The sequence below is a fragment of the Mauremys reevesii genome, linkage group 15 (assembly GCF_016161935.1).
Source record: "Mauremys reevesii isolate NIE-2019 linkage group 15, ASM1616193v1, whole genome shotgun sequence".
Taxonomy (NCBI): Eukaryota; Metazoa; Chordata; order Testudines; family Geoemydidae; genus Mauremys; species Mauremys reevesii.
Genome location: NC_052637.1, coordinates 30,825,826 through 30,845,049, shown reverse-complemented (window position 1 = coordinate 30,845,049; position 19,224 = coordinate 30,825,826). Strand labels below are relative to the sequence as shown.

The following is a 19,224-nucleotide window of genomic DNA, read 5'->3' as shown; positions in this document are numbered from 1 at the left end:
AATCATTCTCCAGATCTGTGGTAGGGTTATGTTCACAAAGATTGAGTTCTCAAAATTCCAACAAGCACAAATTCATGCCACTAATTCACTTCCATAGGGATCTGGCCATAGAGACATTAGAGATCCATATGACACGACAACAGAATGCCAGCTGGTCCCAGGTGGTTTATAGCAATATTGCTAATATGCAGCCATAAACCTCCTTGGAAATACAGCTATCCAATTAAGCTGAGTTCCAAACAGCTGTTTGGAAGCTGAGCTCTTCTGGGAAGGCTATAAAAGGAAGAAGAGCACTCTTCACCTCAGACCTCCATTTAATCACAGTGATGAAACAGAACAGAGTCAAGCCCTAGGCAGAGGGCAGATTATTCCCCTAACTAGTGAGACAACCCAGAGTGGTTTTCAGCAAGTTTCAACCATCTAGGTTTCATGTGGCATATTTGGCTATGGATCTCCTCAGATTCCTGAGCTACTCACCTCTACAAATGCATTAGTTAAAAAACAATGTAGCAACAGCAATTATTATAAACAAACTGAAGAGCTTTTTTTACTCTTCATCATGAAAACTGCACAAATTCATTTCACCATAGGTTGCACATTCAGGTATAAACTGTTTCTACCGTGACCTACAAAACTGGACAGTATGTTAAAGAGCGAAAAGATTGGAATCCAGTTCTTCAGTGCTAGCAGACAGAAAAAAAATCTGGAGTAGTAGCTATTATACTGAAGACTTTAGGAGCTGTAGATTAAAGTGTATGCCCTCTGTCATTTAAGGCCTTTCAGCTTTGAGGGAGGGAAAGACAATTCAACTACTCTCAACACAGACAACGAGTTGAATCATGTAAGTGTTAATATCCCTTAACTTTGCAGGATGTCTTATTATTATTTATAATTTAAATAGCACCACAGTTATGTATGGTGCTGTACAGTGATTGGAAACATGAACCCAACACAAAAAGAGAGGTTTGGCATGACAATGCAAGAATGGAGGATGGCAAAGGGGAGAGAAGGAAGTAAAGTTATGGCGTGACATTGTATGTGCTGGTTCCTTTTTTCTTTTTTTTTAATATTACTTTTATTGTAATAGGTTGAGTGCAGGCAATTGCTGGAAAGATTGTGGAAAAGAGTGGGCTCTGAGGGAATGTCCACTCCAGGACACAAAGTGTGGTGAGTTTTTGGAGGGCATGCTTGGCAGTGTTCACATTTTTTCAAACAAAATTTGGAATATAAGATAACTGAAGAGATTGGAAGGCTCAAAGGATCAGTAATGGTAGACAGTGCATTTCCCTTTTAGATCTCTGGTATAAATAAAGCCCAGGTCAGAAAGATCAAACCTAATAACCTTTCTTGTTTTCTTGTGGGGGCCTACCTACATGGAGAGAGTTGAGGGTCTCAGTCCTCCAGTTCCTAGAAGACGACATAAAAATCTAATCCTCCCAAACCTATTTATAATCTCTAAATGTTGATTTCATCATACACATGCAAACAGATGAAAAATATTTCCATTGATAATAGAAATGTACAGATAGGCAAAATAAGAAAAATGCTGCTAGAGAAGAGTCCCATCTTAATAATGTATATAATGAATGCTGCATAAAGCATGTATTTACAGCTCTGCTGAGACAGCCAGCTCTGGCATTAGCTGAGCTAGAGCTGCAGACAACTATGTGGCATTCATAAAGCTTAGCTTTTGGATTCTCAATGTCAGTCCTTAAATAGTTGTCTGACCCCTGCTCTCCCATAACTGCCTGCTACTGTGAAAATTAATTTAAAAATCTGAAAAAAAGCTTAAAACACAAACATTGATACTTGCTGAAATTATAATAAAAAAAATTGAATTCTGCCATGCCTAATTATAAATCACAATTTGCATCCTTCTTGGCAGTCTCGGTAGGAAATAAGGACTAAATGGGCTGGGGAAGTAAGTTATCCCCTCAAGCCTAGAAGTGGTCTTCTCCAGGATGAGGCTAAGGCATACTGGCTTTCCTTTGCAATGGGAGTAAAACTGTTTTTCAAAACAGTTTAGAATTGCTTCAAACTGTTTAAACCCAGGTCAGTTGGTCAAAAGAGAGGGCCACTGCATTTACACTGAATTTAAAAACAATCAGCAGCTTAAACATTGTTTGAACCCTGATCGCTATGCCTGGCTAAATCATGTTCTGGCAAAACACAATTTTACTACCACTAGAGCAGGGGCCTGAGTGGAGCAAAGTATGTGTAGATGAAGGGGGCAAAGGGAAGCCTGACTGGTGGTCTGTGCTGTACCTGTTCTGTGGCTATAAGTTTCCAGCTCAGTGTGGCATTTTTCCTAAGCACTAAAAAAATTATATTTAAAAAAGACAAAAGGAAAAGTTTCAGCTATATAAAATTTACACAGATGTTCAGATACTCTGACCAAACAAGGAAAGTTAATACACATTTGATTTTTTCCAAGGTGAGTATTTGGATGTTAGGTTAGGGAAGGTATCAGAGAGTACTTAAAAGCGAGTTTCAGCTATCAGACCCCATTACCGAGAGCACTTCCTTCCCATTTCCCTCTCTGTACTTCTCTGGCTCTTTCCTCCCTATCTATAGCTTTGGTATATGCTTGTCATTCTCTACCATCCATCTGTTAGAGTGCCATCAGGGTATGCTTAGACAGTGGTTTCTCCAGCAGCACTATTAAGACCAGATGAAACCGACTAGAACTGTACAATATCAGTGCTGCATGGAAACAAAGGTACAATCCCGCAAGTCATTTTGTGAGATTTTTCCAGAGAAGCTATGGGGGTGGGAGGAAGAGGATATATAGGATTTCCACAATTCAATGACCAATTTTAACTCCTTTCTGATAAGTGAATTGATTTCCAGTATCAAGGCATATGTCTGGAATTTAACTACTCAGTTAATCATATCTGAAAAGCTATTTTCAGCATCTCTAATCAATAATTATTTTACTCAACTAGACCATAATCCACAGGTAAACAGCAATAACTGAAAAGCAGACTGACGTTGTTAAAATGCCAGTTTCATATTTATCATGTCCAAGAAGTCGAGCTCCCATAAGCATATATCTGAAATCTGACTGTACAGAAGGATAATGGAAAAAAAAAAAAAACCCACACACTCAACCTCAGCTAGAGTGGCATGGCTAGAATTTGGTGCTGATCATGCAAACCAAAAAGCTGACTAGTTCAGACCACAAGTCATCTGCATGAACCTAGCTGCTATGATTAGTGGAACCTGCTGGGTCATACATAGCTCATGAAGTATTCCCCCTCTCCCCAAACCCCCAGGGGAACTTTTGCATAACTGAGCAGCTTGTCTTTTTCTCCACATTTAAACCTGTAAAGTTTTGGTACAAGTTAGAGCAAGACATAGTTCAGAAAACTGAAGAAAGTGTAAATTCTAGAGACAAATTATTTAAAATAAGGATTTTAGAGAACAATATAATTATAGTTCAGCTGAACTGAAAGAAATGCTTTCTGCTCTCTGCACAGAGCTCTAGCTGCTGCTGCTATATGAACATGCAGTTCACAATGACACTGTGTGCGTGCTGACCTGAATACACAGAAGCAAACCAAATCCAGCAGCTACAAGCATGTATTTTCCCTATTTTATTTATACAGGTTAGCACTGAACTTCAGGATTATTTATAAAATTATTGCTAGGGAGGGGTTGATAGTCTGTTTTCTAGCCAGAGAGGGAGACCCTAAAACTTTGTATTTATTCCAGCGGTCGCCTTAACCTCCTCCCCAAGTAGGTCTAAAGATGAATTGATTGGTTCTGCCTTTGAAATGGGAAAAAACCATCTCCAAGCAGAGGAAAATCATGAACTCTGAAATTAAAATGCAAGTGTCAGATGTATCTACAAACTAAATCAGAGTATTACAGGCTAGCTTCTTGATTTAAGATTTTTTTTTAAAAGGCTTTATATTCCTATCACATACTGTTTTGAAGACTCAGTACACTTCTTGTGCCCTATTGAAAGTGGTCAATTGTACTTTTCCATGTGTTTAGATTATGTCCCATACAAAAATCAGTGGAGAGTTTCTTTCAAATAATTCACTGGAATTGTCTTATCTAGTTGGGCAGCTCCACCACCAACAGGGTAACGAGGTCATGCTACATCAAGCATCAGTCTATTGAGCACTCACTCTCTTCCTCACTTAAGATGTGATTTTGCAAGATGTGACAAGACTGCTTCAACAGAAGTTGAAGGAACTCAGCAGTTTGTAAGGGCATGTCTACACTACCCACCAGATCGGCGGGCAGCAATTGATCCAGCGGGGATCAATTTATCGTGTCTAGTCTAGCTCTGAGAGGCGCAGGCGGAGTCGACGGGAGAGCAGCAGCAGTCGACTCACGTGAAGACACCACGGTAAGTCGATCTAAGCACATCAACTTCAGCTACTTTATTCATGCAGCTGAAGTTACTTAACTTGGATCGATTTTCCCCCCCTCCCCCCCCAAAATGTAGACCACAGCAATGATCAAGCCATTAAACATGTAACAAGGCCTGGGACTAAAGCAGAAATGCTTAAATACAGTCTGACAAAGGGAGGTTGAAGCTTGGAATTGGGATGGTCAGTACTCATTTTAAGTGGAATAGCAGCATTTAAAATAAAATGTGAAACTAGTTATTTCTTTATTCTCCAGATTATAAAAAAAAAATCTCGAAAGTGCAACTTCCTTTTTCCTCTCTTCTTTCCCCGTCCCCCCCCCCCCCCAAGAAAAAGTTCCTCTTCTCTCATTTTGATTCCTTGTTTCCCAAGTTTATAATGAAACTTCAAATGAACATGGCTTTATTTACTTCCTCATGTGTACACCACTCACTGATGTTAGCCCAACTTTGGCGATAATGTTAACCACTACTGCAGAGCCAGCAGAGCTACTAAACTAAAGAGCAAAAACGGTTGTGGGATAAAGCTGTAGATAAGAACTTGTGCACCACATTTAATGCACTATCAGTTTGTTGATCTGTGAAGAAATGCAGAAGGCATGCAATTCACCCAGTCTTGTGCGCTGCTAAATCAACAAAACAAACTGAATATAAAATGTAAAGAGCATAAAGTCGGGTATCTTAATATCAAATCCCAGACAATTCACAAGAATTCTGGGCCTATTAGACACCACAAGAGAGGATTACTACCTGAGATTTAATTTTAGATTTATTTTTAACTGTATCAGGGAAAACATAGTTTTGGTTGCTGTGAGAGAGAGAGAGAGAGAGAAACCATGACTAGTCTTCACTGGCTAGCAGCTGAACTGCCAGTTAGTAAAAATGCCACACATGGAGCCAATGTGCAAATGTTCTGTCCAGATCTCAGTGCACAGTTGTTATATCAACATATTCAAAACATTAGTATGTCAATGAAGAGCTGGCTGTTCACACTTTGAAAGGGATTCTCTGTACTAAGTCCTTCCAAGCTCAGTTCACATGGGAGTCCTGAGAGCCTCCTTTGTTTGACCTGTTATGGCTGCTATTGCTCTTCCGGCTTCCTTACACCAGAACTGCTCTATACTGAAGGTGAGATTGTGGGTGGCACTCAAGTAGCACCCACTCATCTTGTCCTATTATCTTTTAGTACACCTCCTTTGATACTTCTAATAGAGGACCTGATACCAATGCTGCAACAGTACCTAATATCCTGCACCTCTGCTGCATGCAGTACTGACTAAAAAACACAGAAGGTTTCACTCTACACAACAAAAACTGCAAGAATTTCACATGAACTTAAGTCATTGAGATGAACCTGACCACTGAGCTAGACTTCCACCTTCTAGTCTGATGCAATGCTTATAATAAGTCTCCAATAGCAAATAGAGCAAAGATGATTACTGTTAGAGGTATAATGCAACTTTCAGTGATGAGCAGACACTGGTGGTATAATGAAGATGCTACTCTGAAAAGCACTTGTCAGAAGTCAGACTATTTACACCTACCACTCTGCTCAAAACCCTCCTGATTCTGGTGAAAATCAGAAAAATTGGAGAACTTAGTCTTTTCTGTTTTTCACCACAATCAAGAGGGTTTTGAGCAGAGATATGGGCACACAGAGCCCAGCTCACCCTCAGATGACTGCCTCACCCCTATATAGAGGGACTGCTTTCCTTCCACAGGCATCTATCTGTGAGGTCACTGGCTCAACCCTTTATCGTGAGCGACCAAACGGTGATTTTAGTTTTCACTGAAATTGATGCCTAGAACATTCCTTAACAGTTTGGATTTTCAGAGGTTATTGCATAACAAAATGGAGAATTGCCACAGTGTAGAGTGCAGAACCTCACTTGGCCAATTAATAAAATCACACAGACACACCACCCTTTGTAGCAGCTTGACACATATGTTGAACAAGGCATATCATTGAAAGAGCCAAAAGCTGTTCTGTGGGTGCTTATTTTTGTACTAAAAGATCAATTTAAGAAGTTGAGATGACAAACAGCTATGGGACAGGTTGGGCCTTGTGAACAAGCCAGCAGACATAGCCATATGGCTCCTGCTAGATTTGGCTGATAGACTACAGTCCAGGAATGATCATTGGTATAAACTATAGCAGTGTACACAGTTCTGCATATTATGAAGTTAAAATCTGACGGTCACTAGTTTTCATCAGTAGCTCATCTGGCACCATCTAGTCAAAGAGAGATAACTGCCATCCTGAATTACACAGATTTAAATCTACTGCGTTTTGGGTACAGACCAGCACAGAAGAAAGTTAATCTGTTCTAATGTGACAGTCCTGGAAGGAGACCACAGCCAGCTACCAAATAAAGAAACAAAGAAACCATTTTCAAGGAGGAATGCATTTATTCCTCCTGCTCTGGATGCTGGCAAATATTGCTTTACACCTTCAACCTGGAATATACCATACTTTAATTTCATCCTTGCTATGAAGGTTTCTGAGGGAAGCAACATTAAATAAATAATGCCACCTCTTCTGAGGCTGTCCCCAACAAGATCATATACTCCAGCTTTTGTACACATTAGACTTTTTTGTAAAGTCACTCAAGTTTAAAAGGCCTCCTTTACTAATGCAAGTGGTCCTGTACAGGGCCAGAAACTTAAGAGTATGTTCGCTAACTACTTTTTCCAGTATGTGCCCTTATGGAGGTGTGGGTTACAATCTTTGGGAGTAAGTCCATACTAAAAATAACTATTTAGTATTCAAGGCAGTACAAGACCATCAGGCTAACTTTAAAATATTGATCTACCAGTCTATTACAATAAAAACAATGCATTTCTTCAGAAGATATTCCTTCAAATGGCACCATCTCAAACCCCCTCTCCCCTCCCCTCATTACTACAGTTCTCAGTTTAACATCTTTACAGGTTTTCAGTGGCTTGCTGACAGCTTTGCTTCCTCATATCAGACCACAATATTGGCCTATTTGGTCTCCCTATTTCAACAGCAGCAGCTATCTAAGGTGTTTAAGTCAAACCCCAATTTTCTCCCACAACAATCAAGCAACATACCTCAAGTACACCTACACAATGGACTTTCACACACTTAATGCGGACATCAGTTGTATCTGATTCACTCCAAACCCCATTGCTTACAGCTAATGTCCTGTTCTGTTGACTAAGAAGGCGGTTTTCTGCAAGCTAAAATTATACGGTACCACAGAAGACAGAGAGAGGAAAAGCTCACTAGATCATTGAGTCCACCCCCCTACAAGGGCAGGATATAGTTCTCTCAATAATCAAAAATAAAGCATTTCAAATAAAACATGGGACCATTGTCCTTAAACCTCCCTCTAGCAAGCCATCTGTTTCTGCTTGCCAGTACAAACACCACTACATACAGGCAAACACAGGTGAGGTCACTGAAAGTGTGGGAGAAGGAAGTATAGATGGAGGACCTGCCACCCTTGCTCATCTCACCCCTCCTGTACACAAACATGTTGCTCTGTAGTCAGGTCCAAAAATGATTTTCATGCAGGAACTGAAAATGCAGTCTCAGCACTACTATTTGGAAACACTCAATCCTGTTGAAGTCTGAAGGGAAAGAGACTGAATCGGAGGGAGGGAGGGGAAAAAAAAAAACACACCACATGAAGAGTAGGCAATTGTGGAGCCCAAATGATGGACTGATATCACTGTTCAGAACAGGAAGACGCCTTTAACTCAGTTAAAATAACCCAAGTCTCAACACTGCAGAAATGAGAAAACACTAACTGTAGTTAAGTTGATTTAGGTGCAACAAAGAAGTTATTGAAAAATGTAATTGCCCGTTGAGGACTCAAGAAAAACAGCAAAGTGCAACTCAAAAGTAGAGGACTCTTACATATACTGTCGGGGGTATTTACATCCCATACTTTTAAAATTCTTGCAATAAGCTGCCCATTGCAGTTAACTACACTAACATCTACAGGGAACAGAACACTGATCTTCTGAAGGATCTCCAGACTTGTTAACCTCCCAGACATGCCATAAAGCGTTTTTTTTTCTCCCTGGGGGGGGAGGGGGGTTCTTTCTGGATTTGGGAGAGGAAAAGGATGATCAGTGCTGTTGTATTATTTTGTGTTTTTAATATATGGAATAAACAGAGTATTGGATTGGTGCCTATGGATATTTTTATACATTTGAAATAAAACACAATTATTGCAGTAGCTGTATATTTTAAACAGGGTGAGGAGAAGAAAAGAGCCTAGCTTTGGCTAGTGGAATCTTTGGACAATTTCTTCTCCTCTCTCCACCCCACTGCCAAACCAAAAGCAAGCATCAGCACACTTTAGGTCTGGACACTTGCCAGCTGGCACACAGGCCAACAAAACCAGAAGCCACCAGAAATACATTAGTTTCTCAGGAATTTAAGACCTAGACTCAGTGAACATAGGCACAGATTGAGAGTAACTGGTCCTAATGACACCAGAGAGCATGTGAACAGAAAGCAGATAAGTCTATATGCATCCAGACACAAAAGCATAAAATAGCCAGAGCAGTGTATTTAGAACTGGGATCCTCTTGGATCTGAATTTGGGGTTTGTTTGGGGGGGGTTGTGTTTTTTTTTGGGGGGTGGGGGGAACCATGAACCTTCCAGTTTTCTTCACTTTTTTCAGAGAATGCCATTTACCAACACCTTTTTCCATACAGCAATAACCAGAATGTGGACAGAAAGGTGGTCTTGCATAGAGCCACAGTCAATGACTGAGAAGCAAATCATAAGGGACATGGGATGGACACTGTGTGGAAATAGCACCCCTTCCTTTTTCTGGGGCAGACTGAATAAATTCCAAGCTCCATTTGACCAAAGATCAAGTCTAGAGATAGATGTCAACTTGAATCCCCTGCACGGTAATACCACGCACTGCTGCAGAATCATCTGACAAAAGACTGAGAATCCAGTGAACTGCCACAATTACAAAATCATACAAGCTTTTTATCATACAGTGCCTACAAAGGAAAAGGCCAAGCACTTTTCCTCTTCACTCAGCTGTTTTACAGAGTTGCAAGTCAAAAGTCAATTATCTTCACTCACTTTTGGAGCATAGCCACAAGATTACTAACAAGCATCTTAATGGCTACAGTTCAAATGCTAGTCAATCAAGTCCAGAATATGTGGGTATACTGCAGTAATGGTACCATGACATCATAGGCAAGTTATCTGCTGAAATCAGATGAAGTTAGACAACATGCATCTTTCCCTTCCCTCCTCACAGAGAACATCATGAAAGTACAAGCAGCAGTAATTACGTATTTTAGTAATTCATTCCTTAACATGGTACAAAGCTTTCACAGTTCTCCGTACAGCATTCTAAGTCACACATGCCATCAGAGGGGTGATGTTCACCATTGTTTCAAAGTAGGTATCTAATTATGGCAAGTCATGGAAAGATGTAAGAAAAGAGGTATGTATTTGCTTGCAGAATATGTAATTTTTCTCAACACCCTCAATTTTCTACAGCAGAGACATGTGAAGAGTGAGAAATATCTTCTTCTGGGAGTGCATTAGATTTGCACCATGTATTACCGTTTATTCCCCTCTTACTCATTTATATGCATTTAAGATTGACCTGGTTTCAGGATAGATCGCTACTAGCCATGACAATGGGGAAAAGGAGGAGTTCACCCAGGATCTGGTGAGATTATCAGAGATCTCTCAGTCAAGAGAGATGTGCTAACAGATTTAGTGTGTTTAGCACAAGTTACTTCCACAGCCCAGATGTACTAGTCACTCTGAATGTCCTCACTCCAGATGTGCCACAAACAGTTCTGAGTGAAGTGACTTATACAATCTCACACTGCTGCTGGCACCTGGGAATTTTTTTCTGAACAATAGTTCTGAACACCAGAACTACTCTCACTGTGGTGCATCGAGGTGGGTGTCGTCAGAATAACTGACTGGTAGCCAGGGCTCTTGGGTTCTATTCCTGGGTTTGTGTGTACCATGAGCAAGTCAACTTATCTGAGCCTCAGTTTACTCTCTGTGAATGAAAATAGTTTTCACCCCTATACAAAAGCTCTGCAAGGCTAAATTATTTATTACAGTAGTGCTGAGTATTGTTCATGTTCACATTTACATTCAAGTGCTGTATAAAGAAATGAACTTAAGACCAGGAAACTACAGGCAAACACTTCCTTAAAGTTTAGTCAATATCACCTTTCCAGTAACAGAATCATTAAGGTTACATCATAATATAAAAAGGTATCTGAGCTGGAACCAAAGATACAGTTTGAGGGTTGAAAGGACTCTCTCAACATCAGCCTTGCTTATGCTAGAAAAATTAGTACTCATATGCAGCTGGGCTATTGCCAGAATGTGGTAGCAAGAGTGTAAGGCTCAGATTTTTGCCACAATCTGACAACAATAATAATCATGAAATGGTAGTAAGAGTGGGGGGAGGGATAGCTCAGTGGTTTGGGCATTGGCCTGCTAAACCCAGGGTTGTGAGTTCAATTCTTGAGGAGGCCACTTAAGGATCTGGGGCAAAAATTGGCCCTGCTAGTGAAGGCAGGGGGCTGGGATGACTTTCACTTTCCTCCCCTCCCCCCCTAGGAGGGAGAGGTTGGTACATTATTATTATTTTTATTATTATTTAGTGCCCAAGTCCTGTATACATTAGTATAGTACCAATATCAGCAGTTGTAATATAGGTACTAATTTTTCTAGTTTAGACAAAAAAACCTCTCTAAAAATATCCTGCTTCATCTCTTCACTATGGTGCTGTTACAGAAGGAAGCACCTTTTGAACATGTAGTAGTTCTCTCTCTGTCAGCCATTTTTTCATACCCTTAACCAAACCCAAACATCTAGACTGGACCAGATTAAAATAACCAAAAGTACATTTCAAACTAAAAAAAATATTTAAGTACGGTACCTGCGCACTTCAGTTTTCCTTCCTGGTCAGCATTTTCTACAAGTCTTACAGATTTTTTCTACAATTTTTAACCTGAATTGTGCTGTTTCAAATATAGTACACAAAGCCAAGACAAGATACTAAACACAAACCAACAGACTATAGCTCAGGTTAGCAAATTTAAACATTAGGCTCAGTGTAAACATTTAAAAATCTGATGGTTACACTTCCACAATGGGTCTAAAATTGAACATCTAAAAAGGTTCAAGCTGACACTATTCTGAGCACATAGTTGCAGCAACAATGGATGCAGCTATTGCAGTAACATGTAAATAGTGTAATTAAGGTGTATAAATTCTAATGCAATTTGTGGGTAAGATGTGGATGTGCAGGAGCAGATATATTCATTTTAAAAGTCAAAGCCATTTTGGTTTACATAACTGCAAGAGAACCACCCCAAAATGGATTTTTTTGTAACCACCATACATTTAATTTAATTGACTGCCCTCCCACCTAAAATAAGTAAGAAACTGGTTTTCTAAGACACTAAACTAAATTTCAGTCCATTTCTCTAATACACTCGAGAATCATAGAATCATAGAATTCAAGATCAGAAGGGACCATTATGATCATCTAGTCTGACCTCTGCAAAGATGGCAGGCCATATAATCGATCCACCCACTCCTTAGCAGTGAACCTGCCCCCCATGCGAGGAGGGAGAAAAAAAACCTCTAGCCAATCTAGCCAATCTTCCTGGAGGAAAATTCCTTCCCGATATGGAATAAGCTGAACTCCCGCCCGAGCATGCGGGCAAGACTCTCCCAAACCAAAAAGAAGGTTAAGGGTTACATCATACCAGGCAATTTGACTACTTGAATAGTTGCACTATCATCCTATCATACCATCCATAATAAACTTATAATCTTTAATCTTGTAAGGTCCTAGGTTCCCCGCCCCACTGTTTCCTCCCTCTGTAGACTCTCCCACTTCCCTGACTGGATGAACCTTCTCCTGAATTTTTTCTGACTGACAGTGATGATTTTCTGACTGACGTGTTATATCATCGTTAGCACTGAGGCTGAGCTGATTCTCCTTCCCTCTTCTCCTTCCTCTATATATATTTATTTATTATAATCAATGTAATCTCATCTTCTCTCTCATCAACATTCTTCTTTTCAAAACCTCTCTTCCTTGAAACCCTCCTCTCTTCCTCGGATCATTCTCTTCCGGCCCTCTCTCTGTACCTGTTCTTCTTTGAATTCCTCTTCTAGTTTAAACATCCTCAACATAGAACACACTGCAAACAAACTGCACACAATACTCATAATATAATGGGACTAGCCTCCTTATATCCCTCTAGCACCTCCCTCCTAATACTCCCTAAGACCAACCCACTTTTAATGCCTTTTTTTACATCATTACATCTTTAGTCATCCATATCACTCAGCAACCAGGACATCTAGGTCCTCCTCCTCCTCCAACCCTCCCAACCTCCTCCTCCACTTCTTACAACTAAGTTCCCAAACTAAATCCCTAAACAATTTCACTTCAATGATATAATATGCATACACTTACTACAGTTTACAATCCTTACAAATCTCCCCAGTAATCCAGGTCAAATCATCTCCCTCCAAATCTCCCCCAATCCCCCCCATCCGCACACTTTATCCAACCTGTCAGCATCTCTTCCTTTTCAGGCCCCTCCAGGTCAGCTATAAATAGAGGTCAACAATAAATAAATTCGACCCAAAACCAAAAAAACCCAGGACAGAGGAACTCCACTTACTACCTCCCCCCCTCTGCAGTTTATGATAAAAATACTAAGGTGACTGCACAATCCATGCATTTCTTGCATGTCTATCAATTAAGCATTCAAATTCCAGTTTTGCAAAAGAATCACACTAAAGTCTGCCTGTAAAAGAGCCTACTCTTCACCACTCCTTGAATGAGCTGCTATTTCTTAGGCCCCAGCTCAGAAAAAATTAAACATGTTTGTAACTTTATGCAGGTAAACAGTCCCAGTGAAGAATATTCACATGCACAAAGTTACTTATTTGCTTAAATCTTTGTGGGATTGAGGTTTAATGAGTGTGTTTTTTAATTATCAACGTTCTACCTGAAGGTCATTTTGGAGAGTAAAAATCTGGACTTAAACTTTTTAAAGCCAAATTGCTAAAGGCTCAATTGCTTGGAAGAAAAAAGATCCATCTTGTTTTATATTGATAACAAACATGGAGATATTAACTACAGAAAAAAATAACTTATGCGAACAATACAACACTAGACATTTTTTTAGTTATTTTGAAGAAAGTGTAGTTTAGAATCTTTATAAAAACCATGCACTATAATCTGTTATAAAAAACACATTTTCTGTTTTTGTTGGCTACATTCTTCGTTTGTTATTTTTGGATCCTTTTTCAGTTTTAGGCATATAAATATTTTTAAAAAGCGAACAGATAACTTTATGCTGCCAAGCTGGAGGGGACTCAAAGGTCTTTGGTATATTGAGAAATCTACACACAAAACCTATCTAATCCACCCCAGGCATTCACTTACAGATCCAGAGTTCCATTAAATACTCAGTGTTGCAGATTTATCACTGAAGTTTATCAACACAAGATAAAATTCAGTATCAATATTTGACAAGTGTGGTGACAAAAGATTAATTATTCTTTAATGCAAAAATTTCTGGCAGGAGGCAAAGGAAAGAAACACTAAATTGGTGTCAATTACTTTAAATGTTTATCTTGTAAAAAATAATTCAATTAATAATATGTGTTCAGTACTTCACATTTACTTGATACTGTCTATGGTACAGCTAGCTCTCAGCTGTTAAACAGTCTGAAAAGATGGAAGATGCTGTTGATTATAAACTGAACGAACAACAATTGTAAACTCTGTCCTTTGCAATCAAAGGGGTCAGAATGGCCGGGGGAGGGGGGAGAGAGAGAGACAGGAGAGGATATGGGGGCGAATGGGGGGGGGAAGGGGTGGAGACTCAAAAGATACTGAGGACCGACTATCTCCGGAAAAGAGTGGGGAAAGGAGGAGGTATCGCTGATCCCTTCCCCTGCACTTACCTTGAGGACATCCCCCCGTTTGAAGCTCAGCTCATCGTCTGCAGTGGCTTTGAAATCGTATTTGGCGATGGCTTCCATGCTGGGGCTGCTCAGCGTACAGCAGTGCGGGGGGGTGGGAAGGGAGCTCTCCCTGAAGCCTCCTCTCCTCCTCCGGGGGCTCCCGGCTCAGCCCTCCCTCTGTCCGGCTGCCGCAGGGACTCGGGCTCCGTCTACCACATGCAAGGGAGAGCCGGGGACGATCTGCCCTATTGGAGGAGGAGGAGGAAGAGACTGATCATTAGGGGAACTGTGGCACGGATGGATGGCAGGGGCCGCGCCCAGCGCCTCTCCCTCCTCCTGACCCAGACCCGGCTGCCGCTTCCTCTTTCCGCCGCTTCCTTCTCAGTTCGGGGCTCAGCCAGGAAGCACCGAGTGACACACGCTGCGGCCAATCGCAGCAGCGATGTCTGCAGTGCAGAGGGCACAGCGCAGCCTCCCCCACTCCAACGTGCGGGGAGGACGGGGAACTAACCCAGCCCTTGAGCCCCCAGCAAATCCCACTACACCAAGCCACAGCAAGAGCAGGCACTTCCCACAGCGCCCTCCCTGACATGCGGCTCCATATTCCGGCGGCACCTCAGGCTGTGGGGAGGCTGCTGGGGGGAAACACACAGCACACGGGAGGGGGGCACCCTGCCTTGATGCTCTTATCCCACATGTGAAAGTCTCCCCCTTAAGAGCAGCCCGCGCACACACCCCTTTTCATCCTTCAGGCATCGCTCTTACAGAGAGCAGAACTTTCTCTGCTCAGATGAGCTAGCTGCAGGGTTGTAGCCATGTTGGCCCCAGGATATCAGAGAGACAAGGTGGGTGAGGTAGTATCTTCTATTGGATCCACTTTTGTCATAGGTGCTGCAACTAGGGTTGCTGCTGCACCCCCAGGCTTTAAGTGGTTTCCATTACATACAGGATTTATAGTTTGGTTTAATGGTCTCAGCACCCCCATTATAAAAATTGTTCCAGCACTCCTGACTTTTGTTGGTGAGAGAGACAAGCTTGTGAGTTACACTGAACTCTTCTGCAGGTCTGGGAACTGTACACTCTCCACAAGATCAAAAAGATACCTTAATTGCTTATGCTAAACTATTTCAAGGGACCATTCAAGGAGAAGAGCCCGGTCAACACTTCTCTAGTCATGGAGGGAAGGAAAAAAAAAAGAGGCTGGGGTGGAGGGTTATGTGGGTTACAGATTGTTGTAACAAGCCATAGATTCAGTGTTTCTGTTCAGTCCATGATTTTTAGTATCTAGCAAAGGTATGAATTTACACTCCCAGGCTCATCTTTTGAAGATGTTGTGTAGGTTTCCTTCGAGGATGAGGACTGTGAGATAAGATAGAGAGTGATCGCTTTATGAACTGTTCACCCATCGGTGGTATGGTGTTTTTTTTGTCTTTTACCATTTTCCTGTGCAAGTTCATTAGAGGGGAAAAAGTTATCAGGTGCTTAGCACCCACTGGCAGCCAGATCCCCACCTACTCCCCAGTGCCTCCTGCCCACTGCAATCAGATATTTCACAGTGTCCAGGAGGCACTGGGCGGAAGGGGGAGGAGCGAGGACAGGGCACGCTCAGGGGAGGGAGCAGAACTGGGCAGGAAGGGGTGGGGGCAGAGCGGGGAGGTTGAATGCCCCTTGCCCTGGGCCCGAAGGAAGCCAGTGCCTATGCATTCTTTGAAAACATAAAAGGAAAGACAGATATGAGTGACCCGTGTATATATAGCTGGGACTACACCCAAGTAAAGATGTAAAAGTTTAACCGGTTAACTGATAACTGAAACCGTTAAGACTGATGCTTAACAATTAAACTCTGCTGCCAGCCAGAGCCCAGGACTCTGCTGCCATCCCAGGGTGCGGCAGCCGGCATCCCTGCACCTGGCGTGCCTGTGCCTCAGCAGCAGGGCCCCACGTAAAATGGTTACACAGTTACTTTCTTTTAAACCGCTATTTACATCCCTACACCCAAGGGCATAATAATTTTCCTATCACAGGGCAGAATCAAAACAAATTAGACTACTCCACCCTAGAAAAAGTTTGCCATTTAGAAGTGTCATTAGAAAACCTCCACAAACAGCAAGATTACATGCCTAAGCAACATTTTCTATATCAGCAAAAGTTTCTAGTGCACACCTGGCCTAAGACCTTTTGACACACCAACCCATCAAAAAGCAAATCAAATGGACTGACGCTCCTTAAAGTGTGCACACCTTTTTCTTGGTCTCTGGCCCATTCCCAAATACCCCAAGAGAACCTGCTTCAATACAGAAATTAAATCTCATTTGATTGCTCACTCCTAGTTGTCACCTACCACGATGGAACCCATATGTGGTATCAAACTACAACCCATAATTGATGGGAACCCCAACTTGAGCAAAAATCTTTCCTGAACCCTCACTTCTGGCCTTCAAATAACCCCCCCCCCCCAACTTCTCCAAACTCATCATCAGAAGCAAGCTCCCCACAGGCAAACCACACCAACTCCAAGTGGCACCAGCCCCCGCCAGAACAGATACAAAAGCTGCAGACATATCCCCACTAGTACAATGATCATCATGCTCCACCCCCACAAATCTTTCAAGATGCATGGATCCTATACATGCCTACCACAATATGTGGTACATCTCATTCAGTGCACTAAATGCCCAACAATTATCTGGGTGAAACCAGACAATAACTACATTCTCGAATGAACTCACAGGAAAGACAAAAACATCCTATCACCTGTGGGTGAACACTTCTCAAAAAGCGATCACTTTGTAGCTGATCTATCAGTCCTCATTCTCAATGGAAACCTGCACAACACTTGCAAAAGACGAGCCAGGGAGGTTAAAGTAATAACTTTGCTAGACATTAAAAAACATGGACTGAACAGAGACACTGGATTTATGGCTTATTAAAACAAACAAAATCTATAACCCACTAACCCCCCTTTTTTAATGCTATGACTACAGAGATGTTAACAGGCCGCTCTACTTTTAGTGGACACTAGGAAAAACTTCCTGTCAGAGTGGTTAAGCACTGGAATAAATTGCCTAGGGAGGTTGTGGAATCTCCATAATTGGTGATTTTTAAGAGCAAGTTGGACAAACACCTGTCAGGGATGGTCTAGATAATATTTAGTCCTGCCTTGAGTGCAGGGGACTGGACTAGATGACCTCTCGAGGTCCCTTCCAGCTGTATAATTCTATGGTCCCTTAGCACAGGGGTTCTCACAACAATTTTTTTGGTAGCCTCAGAATTATAATAATAAATCATGTATGTAGGGGTTTGGATTTTTTGCAGAATCAGTAATAAAAATAACATACAGTCATCTCTATTCTTTACTGGACCTAAACAGAGTAGAAACACAAATAAGGTGCTTTGCATGTTTTTGTCTTTTTTTGTTGTTTCTTTTGCTTTTTTTTGGTTGCTTTTTTTAAGACTTGCTAGCTAGTAAGTCTGCTTCTGTGAAAAGTGTTATTTGTATGTTTGTTAATATCACTTTTCACTGCCTCCCAGCTAGTTAACAAATTTGCTTCTGTGAAAAGTGATATTAACAAACATACAAATAGTCTGCTGTGAAAAGTGATATTTGTATGTTTAATATCACTTTTCACAGAAGCAAATTTGTTAACTAGCTGGGAGGCAGTGAAAAGTGATATTAACAAACATACAAATATCACTTTTCACAGCAGACTTACTCAGCCCTGGCAAAGGGGGGGTGGGGACACAAATTAAGCCTTGGATGAGGAAGTGGGTAGGGCGGTAGCAGGGGCCGGGGCGATGAGGGGGGTGGTGAGCCTGGTGCCGGAGCCATACCCCAAAACCCAGCAGCCAGGGGATGGAGCACGCCACCATGCAGACAAAGCCCCGCAGACAGAGCCCATGGCTAGAGCCCACCGCCGCAGCCGCATGGCTGGAGCTTGCCACCTGCCATCCCAGGGCGGAAGCCAGAAGTCTGAGCCCCACCGCCCCTGGGAAGGTGGGCAACTCACACTGACTGACTGCTCCTCTAGTGTTTGTGGCTCCAAAGGGGGGCAGGGCCCAACCCTTCCTAGCGGTCCCAGGGGAGGGGCTGCTGCTTTGCCTGCCCCTGCCCCAATCACTGTCCAGGAGACTGAGGCCACAAGAAAAGCCCCTGGTAGCCACATTTGAGAAATGCTGCCTTAGCATCACAGCTAAATGCAAGATGGAACAGACTGTTTAGCGTAAGTAGTTAGGACATATTCGAAGGCAGCGGTTCTCAACCAGGGGTATCCATACCCCTGGGGGTACACAGAGGTCTTCCAGGGGGTACATCAACTCATCTAGATATTTGCCTGAGAACTGAAAAGTTGAGAACCATTGTTCTAAGGCAGTGGCTCTCAACCATTCCAGACTACTGTACTTATTTCAGAAGTCTGATTGGTCTTGCGTACCCCCAGGTTTCACCTCACTTTAAAACTACTTCCTTAAAAACCAGACATAAAAATACCAAAGTGTCATAGCACACTATTACTGAAAAATTGCTTACTTTCTCATTGCTACTATATAATTTAAAATAAATCAATTGGAATATAAATATTGTGCTTACATTTCAGTGTACAGTATATAGAGCAGTATAAACAAGTCATTGTCTACTGTTTCTACTGACTTCACTAGTGCTTTTTATGTAGCCTGTTGTAAAACTAAGCAAATATCTAGATGAGTTGATGTACTCCCGGAGTGGTTCAGAACCACTATCTTAAAATATGTGCTAACTTCTTATGCTAAACAATCTGTTCCATCTTGCATGTAGCTGACACACTTGGAATACCTTTCCCAGACATGAAAAATAGCTCTGTATGGCTTGAAAGCTTGTCTCTCTCATCA

At 41.8% G+C, this 19,224-nt stretch overlaps 1 protein-coding gene across 2 annotated transcripts in view; it reads right to left on the bottom strand.

Annotated features, from left to right (window-relative positions):
* GRB2 (growth factor receptor bound protein 2) overlaps positions 1-19,224 on the bottom strand; it is a 65,864-nt gene that overhangs the window by 42,346 nt on the left and 4,294 nt on the right. Inside the window, exon 2 of one of the 2 annotated variants that reach the window (XM_039500994.1) lies at positions 14,362-14,606. In XM_039500994.1, the coding sequence (XP_039356928.1) occupies positions 14,362-14,439 (78 nt within the window). In that variant the 5' untranslated portion in view covers positions 14,440-14,606. The remainder of the gene's footprint in view (positions 1-14,361; positions 14,607-19,224) is intronic. The other variant, XM_039500995.1, reaches the window with a different exon arrangement.